This window comes from Limulus polyphemus, unplaced genomic scaffold, assembly GCF_000517525.1.
Source record: "Limulus polyphemus unplaced genomic scaffold, Limulus_polyphemus-2.1.2 Scaffold1398, whole genome shotgun sequence".
Taxonomy (NCBI): Eukaryota; Metazoa; Arthropoda; class Merostomata; order Xiphosura; family Limulidae; genus Limulus; species Limulus polyphemus.
Genome location: NW_013667008.1, coordinates 227,680 through 242,648, shown reverse-complemented (window position 1 = coordinate 242,648; position 14,969 = coordinate 227,680). Strand labels below are relative to the sequence as shown.

General features: G+C 36.5%; 1 protein-coding gene across 3 annotated transcripts in view; it reads right to left on the bottom strand.

Moving 5' to 3' along the window:
• The window catches only part of LOC106463405 (peroxidase-like), a 56,886-nt gene extending 42,455 nt beyond the window's left edge, over positions 1 to 14,431 (bottom strand). For all 3 annotated transcript variants that reach the window (XM_022390884.1, XM_022390886.1, XM_022390885.1), the window contains exons 1-5: positions 14,399 to 14,431; positions 13,041 to 13,282; positions 7,718 to 7,859; positions 5,801 to 6,018; positions 5,103 to 5,297 (exon numbers count right to left, since the gene is read on the bottom strand). In XM_022390884.1, the coding sequence (XP_022246592.1) occupies positions 5,103 to 5,297; positions 5,801 to 6,018; positions 7,718 to 7,859; positions 13,041 to 13,282; positions 14,399 to 14,421 (820 nt within the window). In that variant the 5' untranslated portion in view covers positions 14,422 to 14,431. The remainder of the gene's footprint in view (positions 1 to 5,102; positions 5,298 to 5,800; positions 6,019 to 7,717; positions 7,860 to 13,040; positions 13,283 to 14,398) is intronic.
• Between the last annotated feature and the right edge of the window lie 538 nt (positions 14,432 to 14,969).

Genomic DNA, 14,969 nt, shown 5'->3' with positions numbered 1-14,969 from the left:
GTTGACATATGTGGAGCCAGTGTATGAAGAATATACCAATAAGTCAGCTTCGGGAAACCAGTAGTGGTTGGTGCTGAGGGACGCCCACCAACCCCCCATTATGAAAGTCCGAACAGCTAAGTGTAAAATGCCAAGCACACATTGTGTCCACGTGACAAGGGAAGCTGGATGGCCAAAGGTGCAACTTTGTTATAGATTCTGCGTCTCAGCAAACCCTTGTGAGTATCAAGGTTCTGGATCACAAAGGAGTGCCAGAAGCTGTACAGAAGCTCTTTGGTGTGACAGGATATTATGCAAGGTTGTGGGGACCAGTGTGGGTAACTATTGAGCTCATTGGCATGAAGAACAGACAGAAAGTATATCTGGCTGACATTGAAGACCAATGGATATTAGGATTGGACTATTTAATACCGATGAAGTGTGTAGTTAACTTTGATAAAATTACGATTGGAAACAACAATGGCCAGATTCCAGTAGTTGTTGCTGTATCTGTTGATTTGCATGTCACAGCACTTAAGTCAACTACAATACCCCTATGTCAGAGAAGATAATTTGGGGTAGAATAGAATAGAAGAACACCCCCAAGAAAGCCCAATGCTTGCAGAAGCAGTGGAAGACCCATCCAGGACAGCAGATTTGAAGATTGGAAGGTCACTTGTGTCAGGTCATCAAATAGTACCTATAACAGTGGTCAATTTCTCTAAATGTGAGCAGACACTTAAGGAAGGGGCATTGTTGGGTGTGTGCCAGGAAGTAGAGCCAGTCATTGTTAAAGCAAGAAATACAACCATAAAGAAAGGACATACACTCCCAGAACATTTAGCTGACCTCTATAAGAAGAGCACAGTCCATTTGTCATCATTACAGGCTCTTCAGGTTAGAGAATGTTTGGCGAATTATGTAGACGTCTTTTCGAAAGGTGATCATGACCTCGGCTGCACAGACCTCGTGGAGCACAGAATAAACACAGACAATCACCAGCCACTAAAGATCCTTCCGAGGAGAATAGCTCCAGCAAAGCAACAAGAGATGGAGAAGGTCATGGATGGCCTAATTAAGGAAGGGATAGTCGAGAAATCTGATAGTCCTTGGTCAGCTCCCATCATGTTAGTCCAGAAGAAGGATGGAACCCAACATTGCTGTGTGGACTTCAGAGCTCTTAACAGTATAACCGAAAAAGACTCATACACACTGCCAGGAATTGATGATACTCTTGATACTCTAAGTGGAGCCAGGTGGGTTTCAACTCTGGACTTGAAGTCGGGTTTCCATCAAGTAAAAGTGGCTGAAGCAGATAAACCTAAGACTGCCTTTAGTTATGGCCACGGTCTCTGGCAATACTGTGATGCCATTCAGGCTTAGCAATGATCCAGCAACATTTGAGAGGCTCATGGAAAGAGTACTGGAAGGCCTACAATGGAGGATAGCCATAGTGTACCTGGATGATGTCATTTTGTTTGCAACAACGTAAGTAAAGAGCGCAAATCATTGTGAATTATAGCGTGTGTTTAATTTAAAGTGACTGCGGAAATTAGGTGTATTGCAAAGTTGTATTGAGAAAGAATAAACTAGTTTTATTTAAGAAATAACTTGTATCGCTGAAGTTTTTCCGAAAGAATTTTTATGGGTAATTAACAAACGGCCAGAGGCGTAACAATATTAAAAAATATAATCTGTTGTGACACAGTCATTTCTCTGAGCTAGGCCTAATCTACGTATAGAAGCATAATTGGATAATACTAACGCTTGGCCTCACTTGTATGGCTTTTAACAATCCTTAGTTAAGCATTAAATTTATCTCTTAATAGCAAAGTAAACATCAACTTCTCTTAGTTGAAGTTATAAGCTTCAAATTCGTGAACAAATACTGTATGTCTGAACACTTCTACATTTATGCTCTCTGAAAAATTACTATTCTAGAAATTTCTGAAGTTAAGATTCCAAATTAGTAAACTCTTAGGTGGATGTGTACTTCAGTCATACAACAAGCGCCCAAATCTGCGCATCATAATAAAATAGTAAATTCATATTTACATCAAAAACTAAAAAAAAAGCAGAACGTTTAATGCAGTAACTGGTAATGAAATTAAGCCTAAGCCAGTAGGGAGCAGCCCTCATATTCGTCCCCATAATAAAAGCTATGGCTATGAGCCTATAACAGCGAAACTTCGTTCAAAAAAATCCATTGTTACAATGCTATATCTTCTTTACCTTTAAAAGAATTACAAGCAAGGATATATAGTTCATATAGCTTTCAACCGCTCTGTGAAGTCAAATAGTTTTCAAGAAAAGATGGTCCATTTATAATAGCTTTTTCCAACACTGCAAGTCGATTTTCAAGAGAAGAGATAAAACCAATTATATTTTATTTTTAATTTTATATTTTTTTATCTAGTTCATTAGGTATTGTTGTGTATCTGCTTGTTTGTTAATTTCCTGTGTAAATTCTTTCCGAGAAACTTCAGCGATACAAGTCCTTTCATGATTAACCCAGATTCTCGTCTTTTTAAACTTAACAACTTTTGTAATACACGCTATAAATCACAGCGATTCATATGCTCGATAACTTTGCTCTCTGCGACGACTGCAAAACTCACAAATTTACGGCTCACCTCACTACTGTTCGGTTGACTCAATTATCTATCTCACGCTGGCTTTCTTTGCCAGGCTTATATATTAAAAAAGAGGGCATCTCGATCAGACAAGAGTTGCCGGGCAAATTCATGATCCTTCGAGAAACTCTAGAGCGCATGCTCCCAGCGTCACGTGACTTCCGCTGTCGAAGCAGTATTTTCAAAAATTAGAAGTGTATAATAATAGTATTCTAACAACATTGTTTTCTCTATATCCATTGCTGACGACGCGTTTTTCTCAATCCACAGTCTTTTAGGTAGGTTGACGTACAACAAACACAGTAGTTTTCCAAACACTATTTATATAAGCTACTTGTTACAGAAACACTTTTATACACTCATAATTCCTGAAAATCTCTGAGAGACTAGAAAAAGAATGAAGTGCTTAAAAAAACTAGATAAAGAATGTAGTGTTTAGAAATTTGTTTGTAAGGACTAGTTGTTTTTTTCTAATTTTACGCAAAGCTACTTGAGGGTTATCTGCCCTAATTTAGCAGTGATAGACTAGAAGGAAGGGAGCTAGAAAACATCACCCACCACCAACTCTTGGGCTACTCCTTTATCCTTTCATTATAACATCCTCATGGTTGAAAGGTCGACCATGTTCAGTGACGAGATTTAAACCCATGACCCGTAGATTGTGAGTCAAGCGCTTTAACCACCAGGCCACGTCAGGCTTGTGTTTAAAAATATAACAGGTCTAGTACTAATGTCTTATGAGAAGAATAAATGGTATAATCCTACTTCGCCAGCTTATAAAATGCGTTTACAGCGTACAGAAGAGAATGGTAAACACTGAATGTGGAAATAAAAATCCGCTCTAGTTATTATCATATTTTACAATTAATCTAGCTATGCTGTATTATTAAAACATTGGTGATATTACGTTACGATTCATAAATGATAATTCGTTTACCAAACTGACGAACAATCATTGTTCTTTACGAGAAGACACACAAAGATGCTTCAATTAATGCTCTTTGTTTATTTTTAGCGTTTTGTCCATAGAGAGGAATCGAACTCCGCATCTTATCTGTATAAGTCCGTAAACTTACCATTGACCCATAAGGTGTCACGATTTTATGGTAACTGTTAGCATTAGCGAAAGGCAATCATTTTAAAATTATTTAATAATCATTTATCTAAAAAATAGTTCTCAGATACTTATATTCTCAACTGTTTAAGCGCTAACTAAACTTTAATATTATTACACATATTTCCTTAAAATGAATATAATACGATTATCTTTTCTTCAGAATATTTTTTTATTATAACTCTGTATTGCGACATACGACTTGTTCAAAGTTTTATCTTTCATATTTTGTAATAAAACACAACGTAGTTACTTGAGTATCTCGTGCACAAGTAATAAGAATCCCTAAACCATTGTAAAAACGTTATTTGGGGATCTGAAAAATGGTTCTTATAAAGTTACAAGTGCAGTGTGAGACCTGAAATATGGTTCTTATAAAGGTGCTTCTCAATGGCTCAGCAGTAACTCAGTGGACTCACACTGCTAAAAACCGGGTTTAGATACTCGTGGTGGGCACAGCGCAGATATCCCATTGTGTAGCTTTGTGCTGAACTACAAACAAACGTATAAAGATTAAAGTACAATGTGAGAGCTGAAGTGTTATTGACCTCAGCACATCTCTTACTAATGCTTTGGTACACAGAATTAAAAAATTCATTCTACCTTTCATGGATTACCATCACCAAAGTTCCTATATAAAAATAAGTTCTGTAGCTCACACCTGTTTCAATACAGACATATCCTAGTCAAATAAAATGTTAAGATAAGGGCAAGATGTTAAGAATACTGACCACACGAGAACTTTATATATATATACTGTAATAAACAAACTACTCTTATCTACATTAATAGTGGGATTTGACAGTCATTCTTATAGCGTTCCTACGTTGCCTCAATGGGGCGTGAACCAAGAACTCTAGGATTCAACGGCCGGGTCCGATAAGCACTGGCAACGTCTGTCTTTTATTGTAGCCCATTAAGAACAGATTAAATTGTTGAAGTGTAACATTTATCAGTTTATTTTATATGAATCAAATTATTGATGTATTTTAACACCAATTATTTACTATTATTATTTTACTTGAGTTAACTTCGCTTATCATTCCGAAGATAGAAGAGGAAGAAAAATTATATTATGATTAAGATTGTTTTTACTGCAGTCAGAATGCAATGTTTTATCAATATATATAATAAATATAAATAAAGGAAATATTTGTATGTGTGAAGAAAGTAACGTCTTACTTAAAACCACTTACTCTCCTGGTAACTAGAGGTAAGAGTGAGAGTAATGTCATGATAAAAAATAACAGTTGTATTTCTTATATATAAAGTGACTTCTTACCCCAAACCAGTTCTTTTTCTGGAAGCTAGAGATGAAAGCGAAAGTAATGTCGTGATAAGAAATACTTGTATACATATAGAAAGTAAGTTCTTACCTAAAGCCACATCACCTCTTGGAAAGCTACGGGAAGGGGTGAAAGTAATGTCGTGAGAAAGAAAATGACCCCACTGCATTAGAAGATGTGTGAAGTCTCCTGCTGGAACGTCTTTTTCGAAATGAATGGTAGTGGACACTAGCCTTGGATTAGGAAGCTCGTTTCCGGAAGAAGCTTTGCGGGGATTGGACACACCTGAAATTTAGTGTTCGTGTTTTATTCAAAATAATTACGATTTAAAAAATATATAATAATCTTCTTATTTGTGTTGTTCTTATCGAAATAAAAGATAAAAACTGTTGACACAGCAAAAACCCAAAACTTAATGAAATATAGTTAGTCTAAAAACAATTAATTTTTTTGTAATTATGAATAATATATTTACTTAATTTCAGGATGTAAGAATAAAAAAAATATATATCGACTGTTGTTTTATAGGTGTTCTGGTAATAGATAACAGTCGGATGATTTCTATAAGTATTGTTACTGTTTATTAAAGTTAAACACCAATAAAGTTCTTTATCTAGTCCCTAAGGGATTATCAGGAATTAGATAAATGTATAATAACATTATTACAACCACAGTATATTCACCATGCCCTTTGCCGATGACGCGTTTCGCTCAATTCAGAGCTCATCAGGCCGGCTGGGGCACAACAAACACAGTGAATAATAAAACCCGACACGGAAATGACGTACCGTCAGCGTAGTCAGGTGGAAGAATACGGTTCATACAATTTAATGCAGACCCCCAGTCATGGTGTTTGACATTATTACAAGATCCGTCAATCGTACGAAACTTGGTCCTTTTGTCACATTTAGTGTCCGCTGACCTCTCTACCACCTGCTCCTTAATGTTTTGGAGCTTTGTTCCATCCAACTCCAGGTTCGGTATATCCTTGTTAGCTACACCTAGTCTTTGTCAAATTAAAATTGAACTATTATTTTATACTCGTAACAAAAATATTTAATCAACAGAAGGCGCGGCAACAACAGCCAGAAAATATATTTTGTTATACATTAAGCATAAAGTTACACAATGGTCTATCTGTACTGTGTTCACCGCGGGTATAAAAAATATCCTTTTTTTAGCGTTATAAACCCTCAGACTTACCGCTTAGTAACCGTGAAAAGCTATATCTTAAGTAATTAAAAGAGAATTTTGTTATTTTGTAAAATTACCAAACAAATTTTCAGTCAAGCACGAATTTCTGATTAATAAAATGTGAAAAATATCAAAACAATAGTTAAATAGTAACATTTCTCTCATGGAGAAGAAATAAGAATAAATGTTTTCTGTAAAAATCTCTAAACATCTTTTCGCAATTGAAAAACAAATAAATAAAATAGTATTTTAATAGTTTCTTCATTGAAAAAATGCAATATTATCACATTTCCCAACACATCACAACAATAATTTCTATACACAACTAATAATAATAAGAATTAACGGGAAATGATGCGAAACAGTGATCATTAGCAGAGTAGTGCCATGATCAAGAAACAACTGTATCTGTCTGTATAAACATAACTACTTATCCCAAACCACTTCCTCTATATCATCTAATTCCTAGTAAGTCACATAAAGAGTCATTCATATAGAAATTCACCTAGCAGTTGACGGGACTGAAGGCATTCTAGATACACTGCATAGATTGCTATTGTAAGTTTTTTTTGTGTGTGTGCTTTAAATTGCGTCTGAAAAATTATTTTTCTGAAATGTTTAAAAAATGATCACCTGTTTTCTGATAGGTTTATTTTACCGACTGATCTCAACCCAAAAAAGTTTGTTTGTTTGTAATTAAGCACAAAGCTATACAATGGGCTATTTGTGCTATGCACCACGGGTATGGAAACCCGGATTCTAGCGTTGGAAATCCGCAGACATACTGCTATGCTACTGGGGGCCTTAACCCATAAAGATGATAACATTTCGATTGAATAGTGTAAGTTGATGGAGTTTGGAAATGGCAAGCTTATAATGGAGCCTTTTGCGATGGAAACAGTGCTAAAGGGCTATTGTCAAGCTTCAGATAGAATGTTACCAGATATGGTTACATGGACTATGACGACACAGAGAGGCTCCAATATCGAGTAAAGTATATTTATCAACAGAAGTTAAAGGAGCAGAGCGTGTGCAAAAAGTTAAACATAATTTATGCTACTTGCCACAACATGTGATATTTTTTAATGACAGGCGTGACAAGTTTTTGCCTTGTGTTACAACATACATGTGTGTTGCGGGTCGGCTACCTGTGTCATTAACTCCTGATCAAAGCAAATTATCTATATAGACTAGGACTAAAATTAAACCCAGTAGTTAATATAATATAACTGTCTAGCGAGGAATATGTAATGTCATAAAAAAGTATGACAACTAGTTTCTATTGATTCATTAGTGGTTTTCTGGTTGTTGTTAAGCACAAACATACACTATTGGCTACCTGCACTGCGGGGAATAGAACCCCGGATAATGGAGTTAAAAGTCTCCAGCTTGCCACTTCATCAGTTGCATTCCTTCAGTTATCAAGATTTTCTGTCGAAAACCTCTTGATCAAATATTTATAAAAAGTTATACGCAAACTACGCCCAGTTACGGTGGTGTAGTTAAAATACCTGTTGGCTAATGCGATAGTCGTGAACTCCAATAATTTTGTTATGTTCTCCATTGCAGAAATTTTAGGATTCGCTGTCATTCGACGATGATGTCTATTGAGTGCAGGACATCCAGATGACAAGGCATTTGTAGACGAAGGATCTGTAAGATTAAAATGTACAGGGAAAACTTAGTTAATCAAGAGACCGAGCGAAGTAATAAGCAACACGACCTAAAATTCCTAATAATGTAATGACAACTACTGCTCTAATTAATAAAAACTAAGAATTGATTATGAACAGCTAAATTAAGATTGTCTTTGGTCATAAATACATAGTAACTGCAGATGTTTTTAGTCTCCTCTTAATTTGTTCATTACGAACTGAGGAGTTCTAGTATTATACGAAAAGCTTATTGGGCAGTGACTGTGGGTGAAAAAGTTAATTTGACACACGTCTGATTTCAAGCCCCAGTGGATAAATTAAAAGGAATGTGAAAAAAGAAAGATTTGTAGGTAACTTGTTTCGATTACGGCTTTTAGGCCTATTGGTTTTCTATTACTCCGACAGCTTTCTGCTTTTAAACTAACTGTCAAACTCTCTTATTTCAATACTTTAAAATTGTTTGTGTTCAAGGTAACGTAATATAAACATATACTTTTAATGTCTATAAAGAGACGCTATTTTCATTTAATTTTTTTATCTTTGTCCTTTTACTAATCTTGTACAAAACTAACTCCTGTTATATTCAACACCACCAACCATTAACTCCAGCTATAGTCAATCACACCCACTGCTAAATCTAGCTATATTCAACAGCACCCAAAGCGAACTCCAGCTATAGTCAACAGCACCCACTGCTAACTACAACTATAGTAACAGTATCCACCACTAACTCCGGCTATAGTTAACAGCTCCTACAGCCAAGTCTAGCTATACTCATTAACACCCACCACAAACTCCATCTATAGTTAACCGCTAACTCCAGATATAGTAAATACCACCAACTGCTAACTGCAGCTATAGTTAACAGCACCTACCGCTAACTGCAGCTATATTTAACAGTATCCACTGTTAACTCCAACTATACACAACAGCTTCGACCGCTACCCCATTTATAGTCAAGAGCACCCACCACAAACTCCAGCTATAATTAACAGCGCACACAGTAAACAACAGCTGCAATTCACAGCATCAAACAAAAACTCTAGATATAATCTACAGCATCCACTGCTAACTCCAGTATAGTCAAAAGCACCAACCACTAACTCCAGCTATAGTAAACATCACTCATTGTTAACTGTAGCTACAGGCAACAGCACCCACCACTTACTCCATCTGTAGTAAACAACATCCACAGCAAACTCCAGCTATAGTCAACAAAACCCACCACTAACTCTAGGTACAGTCAACAGCACACACCGCTAACTTCAGCTATAGTCGACAGTACCCTCCACTAACTTTAGCTATAATCAACAGGGTCCACTACTAACTCAAGCTTTAGTCAACCGCACCTACTACTAACTCCAGATTTAGTAAACAGTACCCACAGTAAATACTAGATACAGTCAACAGCACACACCACTAACTTTAACTACAGTCTTTAGCATCCACTGCTAACTCCAGCTATAGTCAACAACACCCACAGTAAATACCAGCTATAGTAAACAGCACCCACTAGTAACTTCAGCTGGAGTAAACAACATCCACAGCAAACTCTAGCTGGATGGGTCAACAGTACCCATCTCTAAATCTAGCTATAGCGAACAGAACCTACTGCTAACTCCATCTATAGTCAACAGTAATAACTCCAGCTACAGTCAACAGCACCCACAACTATCTCCAGCTATAGTCAACCGCACCCACTACTAACTCCAGTTGTAGTGAACAGTACCCACAGTAAACTCAAGTTATAGTCAACAGCACACACGCCACAAAATCCATCAATAGTCAAAAGCCCCCACAGCCAAGTCAAGCTAAAGTCAACAGCACCTTATACTAACTCGAGATATAGTCAACAGAACCGACCACAAACTCCAGCTATAGTCAATAGCATAAACAGCTAACTTTAGCTATAGCCAACAGCACTCACTGCTAACTCTATCTATAGTCAAAAGCACCCATCAGAAATTCCATCAATATTATACAGTATCCACCATTAACTCAACCTATAATCATCCGCACCCACTACTAACTACAGATGTAGTAAACAGTACCTACAGTAAATACTAGATATAGTCAACAGCACAAACCACTAACTTTAGCCGTAGTCTTTAGCATCCACTGCTAACTCCAGCTATAGTCAACAGCACCTATATCCATGTCGAGCTATAGTCAAAAGCACCCACTGCTAACTCCAGCGATAGTAAGAGTACCCACCACTAACTCCACCTATAGTTAACAGCACCAACCATTAACTCTAGCTATAGCCAACCGTACCCACTACTAACTCCAGATGTAGTAACCAGTACCCACAGTAAATTCCAGCTATAATCAATAGTACACACCACTAACTCAAGCTATAGTCTTTATAACCCACAGCAAACTCCAGCTATAGCAAACAGAACCAACAGCCATGTCCAGCTATAGTTAACAGAATATACTGCTAACTCCAGCTATAGTAACAGTACCAACCATGAACTCCATATATAGTCAATAGCATCCACCATTAACTCCAGCTATAGTCAACCGTACCTTATACTAGCTCCAGATGTAGTATCCAGTACCTGCAGTAAATTACAGCTCTACTCAACAGTACACACCACTATCTCAAGCTTTAGTCTTTAGCAGCCACTGCTAACTCCAGCTGTAGTAAACAGCACCCACGTCAAACTCCAGCTATAGTCAATAGCACCTACAGTCATGTCCAGCTGTAGTCAATAGCACCCATTGCTAAATTTAGCTACAGTCAACAGTACCAACCACTAACTCCAGCTATAGTCTACAGCACCCATCGCCAAATCCAGATATTGTCAACAACATCCACCGCTAACTCCAGCTGTATTAAACAGCAGCCACACCTATGTCCAGCTATAGTCAACAGTAACCACCACTAACTCTAGTTATACTCAAGAGTACCCACAACTAAATCAAGCGAAGATCAACCGCTTCCACTACTGAGTCCGGTTCTAGTATCAAACTCCTGCTATAGTTAATAGCACCCACCACATAATCCACCTTTAGTGAACAGCACCAACCGCTACCTGCAGCTATAGTAAACACCACCCACAGCTAACTGCACCTATAGTCAACAGCACCCATTACTAACCGCAGAATAGTCTTCAGCATCCCCAGCTAACCCTAGCTATATTGTGGAGCACCAACTATTAACTCCAGCTATAGTCTACAGCAACAACCATTAACTTTAGCTATAGTCAACAGCACCCATTACTAACCGCAGAATAGTCTTCAGCATCCCCAGCTAACTCTAGCTATATTGTGGAGCACCAACTATTAACTCCAGCTATAGTCTACAGCAACAACCATTAACTTTAGCTATAGTCAACAGCACCCACTGCTAACTCCAGCTATACTCAAAAGCACCTACCACAAACTCCAGCTATAGTCCACCTAACACAAATTCTAGCTATAGCTAACAGCACCTACCACAAACTCTTCCTATAGTCAACAGCCCCAACCGCTAACTCCAGCTATTTTATTTTTACCACCCACTGCTAACTGCAGCTATAGTCAACAACACCTACCACAAACTCCAGCTATAGTCAACAGCACCCATTGCTAACTCCAGGTATAGTCAACAACACCCATTGCTAACTCCAGTTATAGTCAACAACACCTACCACAAACTCCGGCTATAGTCAACAGCACCAACCGCTAACTCCAGCTATTTTTATTTTTACCACCCACTGCTAATTGCAGCTGTAGTAAACAGCACTTATTACTAACTCTTGAGCAACTTATATTTGATCGAACTGTAGATTCTTTGACCGTCACCTTTATATCGCACACACGGTACTAAAGTACATAAACGGGTTGCGAACATTGAATCCTCGTATTCACAGTCCTGACACGCTACTAAAACTCTATGCCTGGCCAGTGTATATTGTAAAAAGTCAAGAAAAATCATATAAAGTAGCTACGCGTCGTCTGAGATGTATTAATAAAATATTTGGTAAATACACCCTACAAATTCATTATAAATTCACACAACTACACATTCATTATAGATACAAACACCTAAGTATTCATTGTAAATGCATATGATCTACACACTTATTAGAAATACACGGATTTACACATTCATCACAAATACTCAAATCTACAGAGTCACGAGAAATACACAGATGTAGATACTCATCACAAATACACAAATCTACACAGTCAAGAGAAGTATACAGGTCTGCATACACATTACAAATATGCAGATCTACACGGTCATCAGAAATACACACGATCTAAACGGTTATCAGAAATATACAGATATACACCGTCATCAGAAATATGCAGATCTACACGGTCATCAGAAATACACACGATCTACACGGTCATCAGAAACATACAGATCTACATATCTTTGCTAAGTATCTGTGATAAGTGAGAGAAAGGAAACATTGTTCTGCTAGATAGCACTGTGATTAGTGTAAGATGTCCACTTTGTAAGACAACACTTTATATCCTAGCTACTGTAGATCACATCTACCCCTTCAACACTTTCTTTGTATGGTGTCCACTTTGTAACACAACGCTTTACAGTCTAGCTACTGTAGATCACATCTACCCCTTCACCACTTTCTTTGTAAGGTGTCCACTTTGTAACACAACACTTTATAGCCTAGCTACTGTAGATCACACCTACCCCTTCACGAGTTCTTTGTAAGGTGTCCACTTTGTAAGACAACACTTTATATCCTACCTACTGTAAATCACACCTACCCTTTACCACTTTCTTTGTAAGGTGTCCACTTTGTAAGACAACACTTTACAGCCTAGCTACTGTAGATCACACCTACCCCTTCACGAGTTCTTTGTAAGGTGTCCACTTTGTAAGACAACACTTTATAGCCTAGCTACTGTAGATCACACTTACCCCTTCACGAGTTCTTTGTAAGGTGTCCACTTTGTAACACATCGCTTTACAGCCTAGCTACTGTAGATCACACCTACCCCTTCACGAGTTCTTTGTAAGGTGTCCACTTTGTAAGACAACACTTTATAGCCTAGCTACTGTAAATCACACCTACCCTTTACCACTTTCTTTGTAAGGTGTCCACTTTGTAACACAACGCTTTATATCCTAGTTACTGTAAGCCACAACTACCTTTTTCCATTATCTTCATAAACTATCCGTTTTCTAGCTGTGTATATAACTAAACATCACACTTACATTTTTCCATCATCCTTACAAGTAGTGTGTTCTCTGTCTCAAGTTTGTTACGCGCTTCTTCAACAGCGGCGTCTACTACACCTGGACTCACATGGTATGATTTCCTCTTCTCGTTGGACTCTGGGAGAAACGCAATATTTCGAAGACGGGAGAGGTTTAGCGTCATGTTGTCAACTATCTTAGTTTCTTCACTTTCTATTAACTTGGTGTACAACCACAGGGTCAAGACAAACCATGTCATGCTGAAAATTGGTTTTATTGATTATTTATAAGTTTAAATTTTATAGTTTTATCAACTCAAATTCATGAACTAAACTCCAGTTTCGTAATATATCTTGAATTTAATAATTTTGTGGGTTAAGAGTTTATAACTATTTAAACCTAGCAACTGTTTCATAATTACATCTGAACACTACTACGTAACAATATATCATTTATACATAAAGTAAAATACCACTACTACCAACTTTCTAGTTATATATTGATAGTATTAGGTGATAACGTATCATTTATGTGTTAAATAAAATACCATAACTACCAACTTTATAGTTACGTATTGATAATATTAGGTAATAATGCATCATTTGTATATAGAGAATATATCATTAATACGTATTTTTTATTTCGATATGATAAGTATGAAATGAATAAAATATCACTTATATGCAAAGAACAATAACTTACTTTCTAGTTGACTATGAACATTATTCACTGATAATATTGGAAGTAGAAGCGTATTACTAAGCTGTCATACAGCTATTATTGTTACTTATAACTTACCTCTAACTGTGAGCTTTTGCTATGTAACTATTATTAATATAGCCATACAGCTGTCACTGTTACTGTTGCTTATAACTTACCTCTAACTGCGAGCTTTTGTTAAGTAACTATCTTTATTATAGCTATACAGCTATCGCTGTTACTGCTAGCTCCTTCGGAATTATCCTTAACAGTTATGTTATTCTTACTAATGTTGCTTAGTATCAGTTCCAGCCCTGTTACCCGATGTTATTATTTCCTTACAGTCAGATAAAATAATAGTTCCTTTACTGTCAGTTATTCTGATATTGTTCCTAGACTAAATATTTTCCATTTCTTTCTTTCTCTAAATAAATTTTTTACCCCTATTATATTCTTCTACTTTAAATACACACTTTCCCCTACGTGTGTGAATGTTTGACTATATAACAAATAATAATATTAATACCGCCGCATGTACTTTCGTAAAAATTATAGATAAAGAATAATTAATCTAACAGAATTTTCAAAGGTACTGTATTTCAATAAAGTTTTAGATAAATGTTCAAATTTAACATATAAGCATGTTACATTTCCTTCTACGTTTTGTTATAATTTACCTTCGAGTTCTTCTGGTTGCCATTTCCTAGCTAAAAAAACGTCAGGTGTTTTATTGTATCATCTATGTCTGATATTTATACCCATCACTTGCTTCTCCCACCAGGTGGTTTAGTTTGATAAAACACAAACATATGTCTGTTGATTTAAATAGACAATGGATTTTCAACTCCAAATGTTCTTGTCTTATTTATTAAAAAAGAAAGAACCTTTTACATTCTTATTGATTACAACTCACTTATTCCAGCAAGCGATATAATCTTGAAAAAATGACTCATATTTACACAACAAACCTCTTAATTACTATAATGCCAAAAACACTCGCTCTTTTGATGAAAATGTTGATTTTAACTTAGAAATTAGTGCAAAAATCGTTCACAAAACACACATATCTGACCTTTCATATAAAGAATGCATTGGATTTTAGCCCAGAGAAAAATCTTAAGATTAAAATCTATTCTTTTTTCTCAGTGTTTATGTGTCACACAAAAATATACGTCTCAAATATTGAAATGGTGTATTTAAGTGTTTTACACTCACAAAAAAGAAACCTATCATTCTATAGGTATTTGA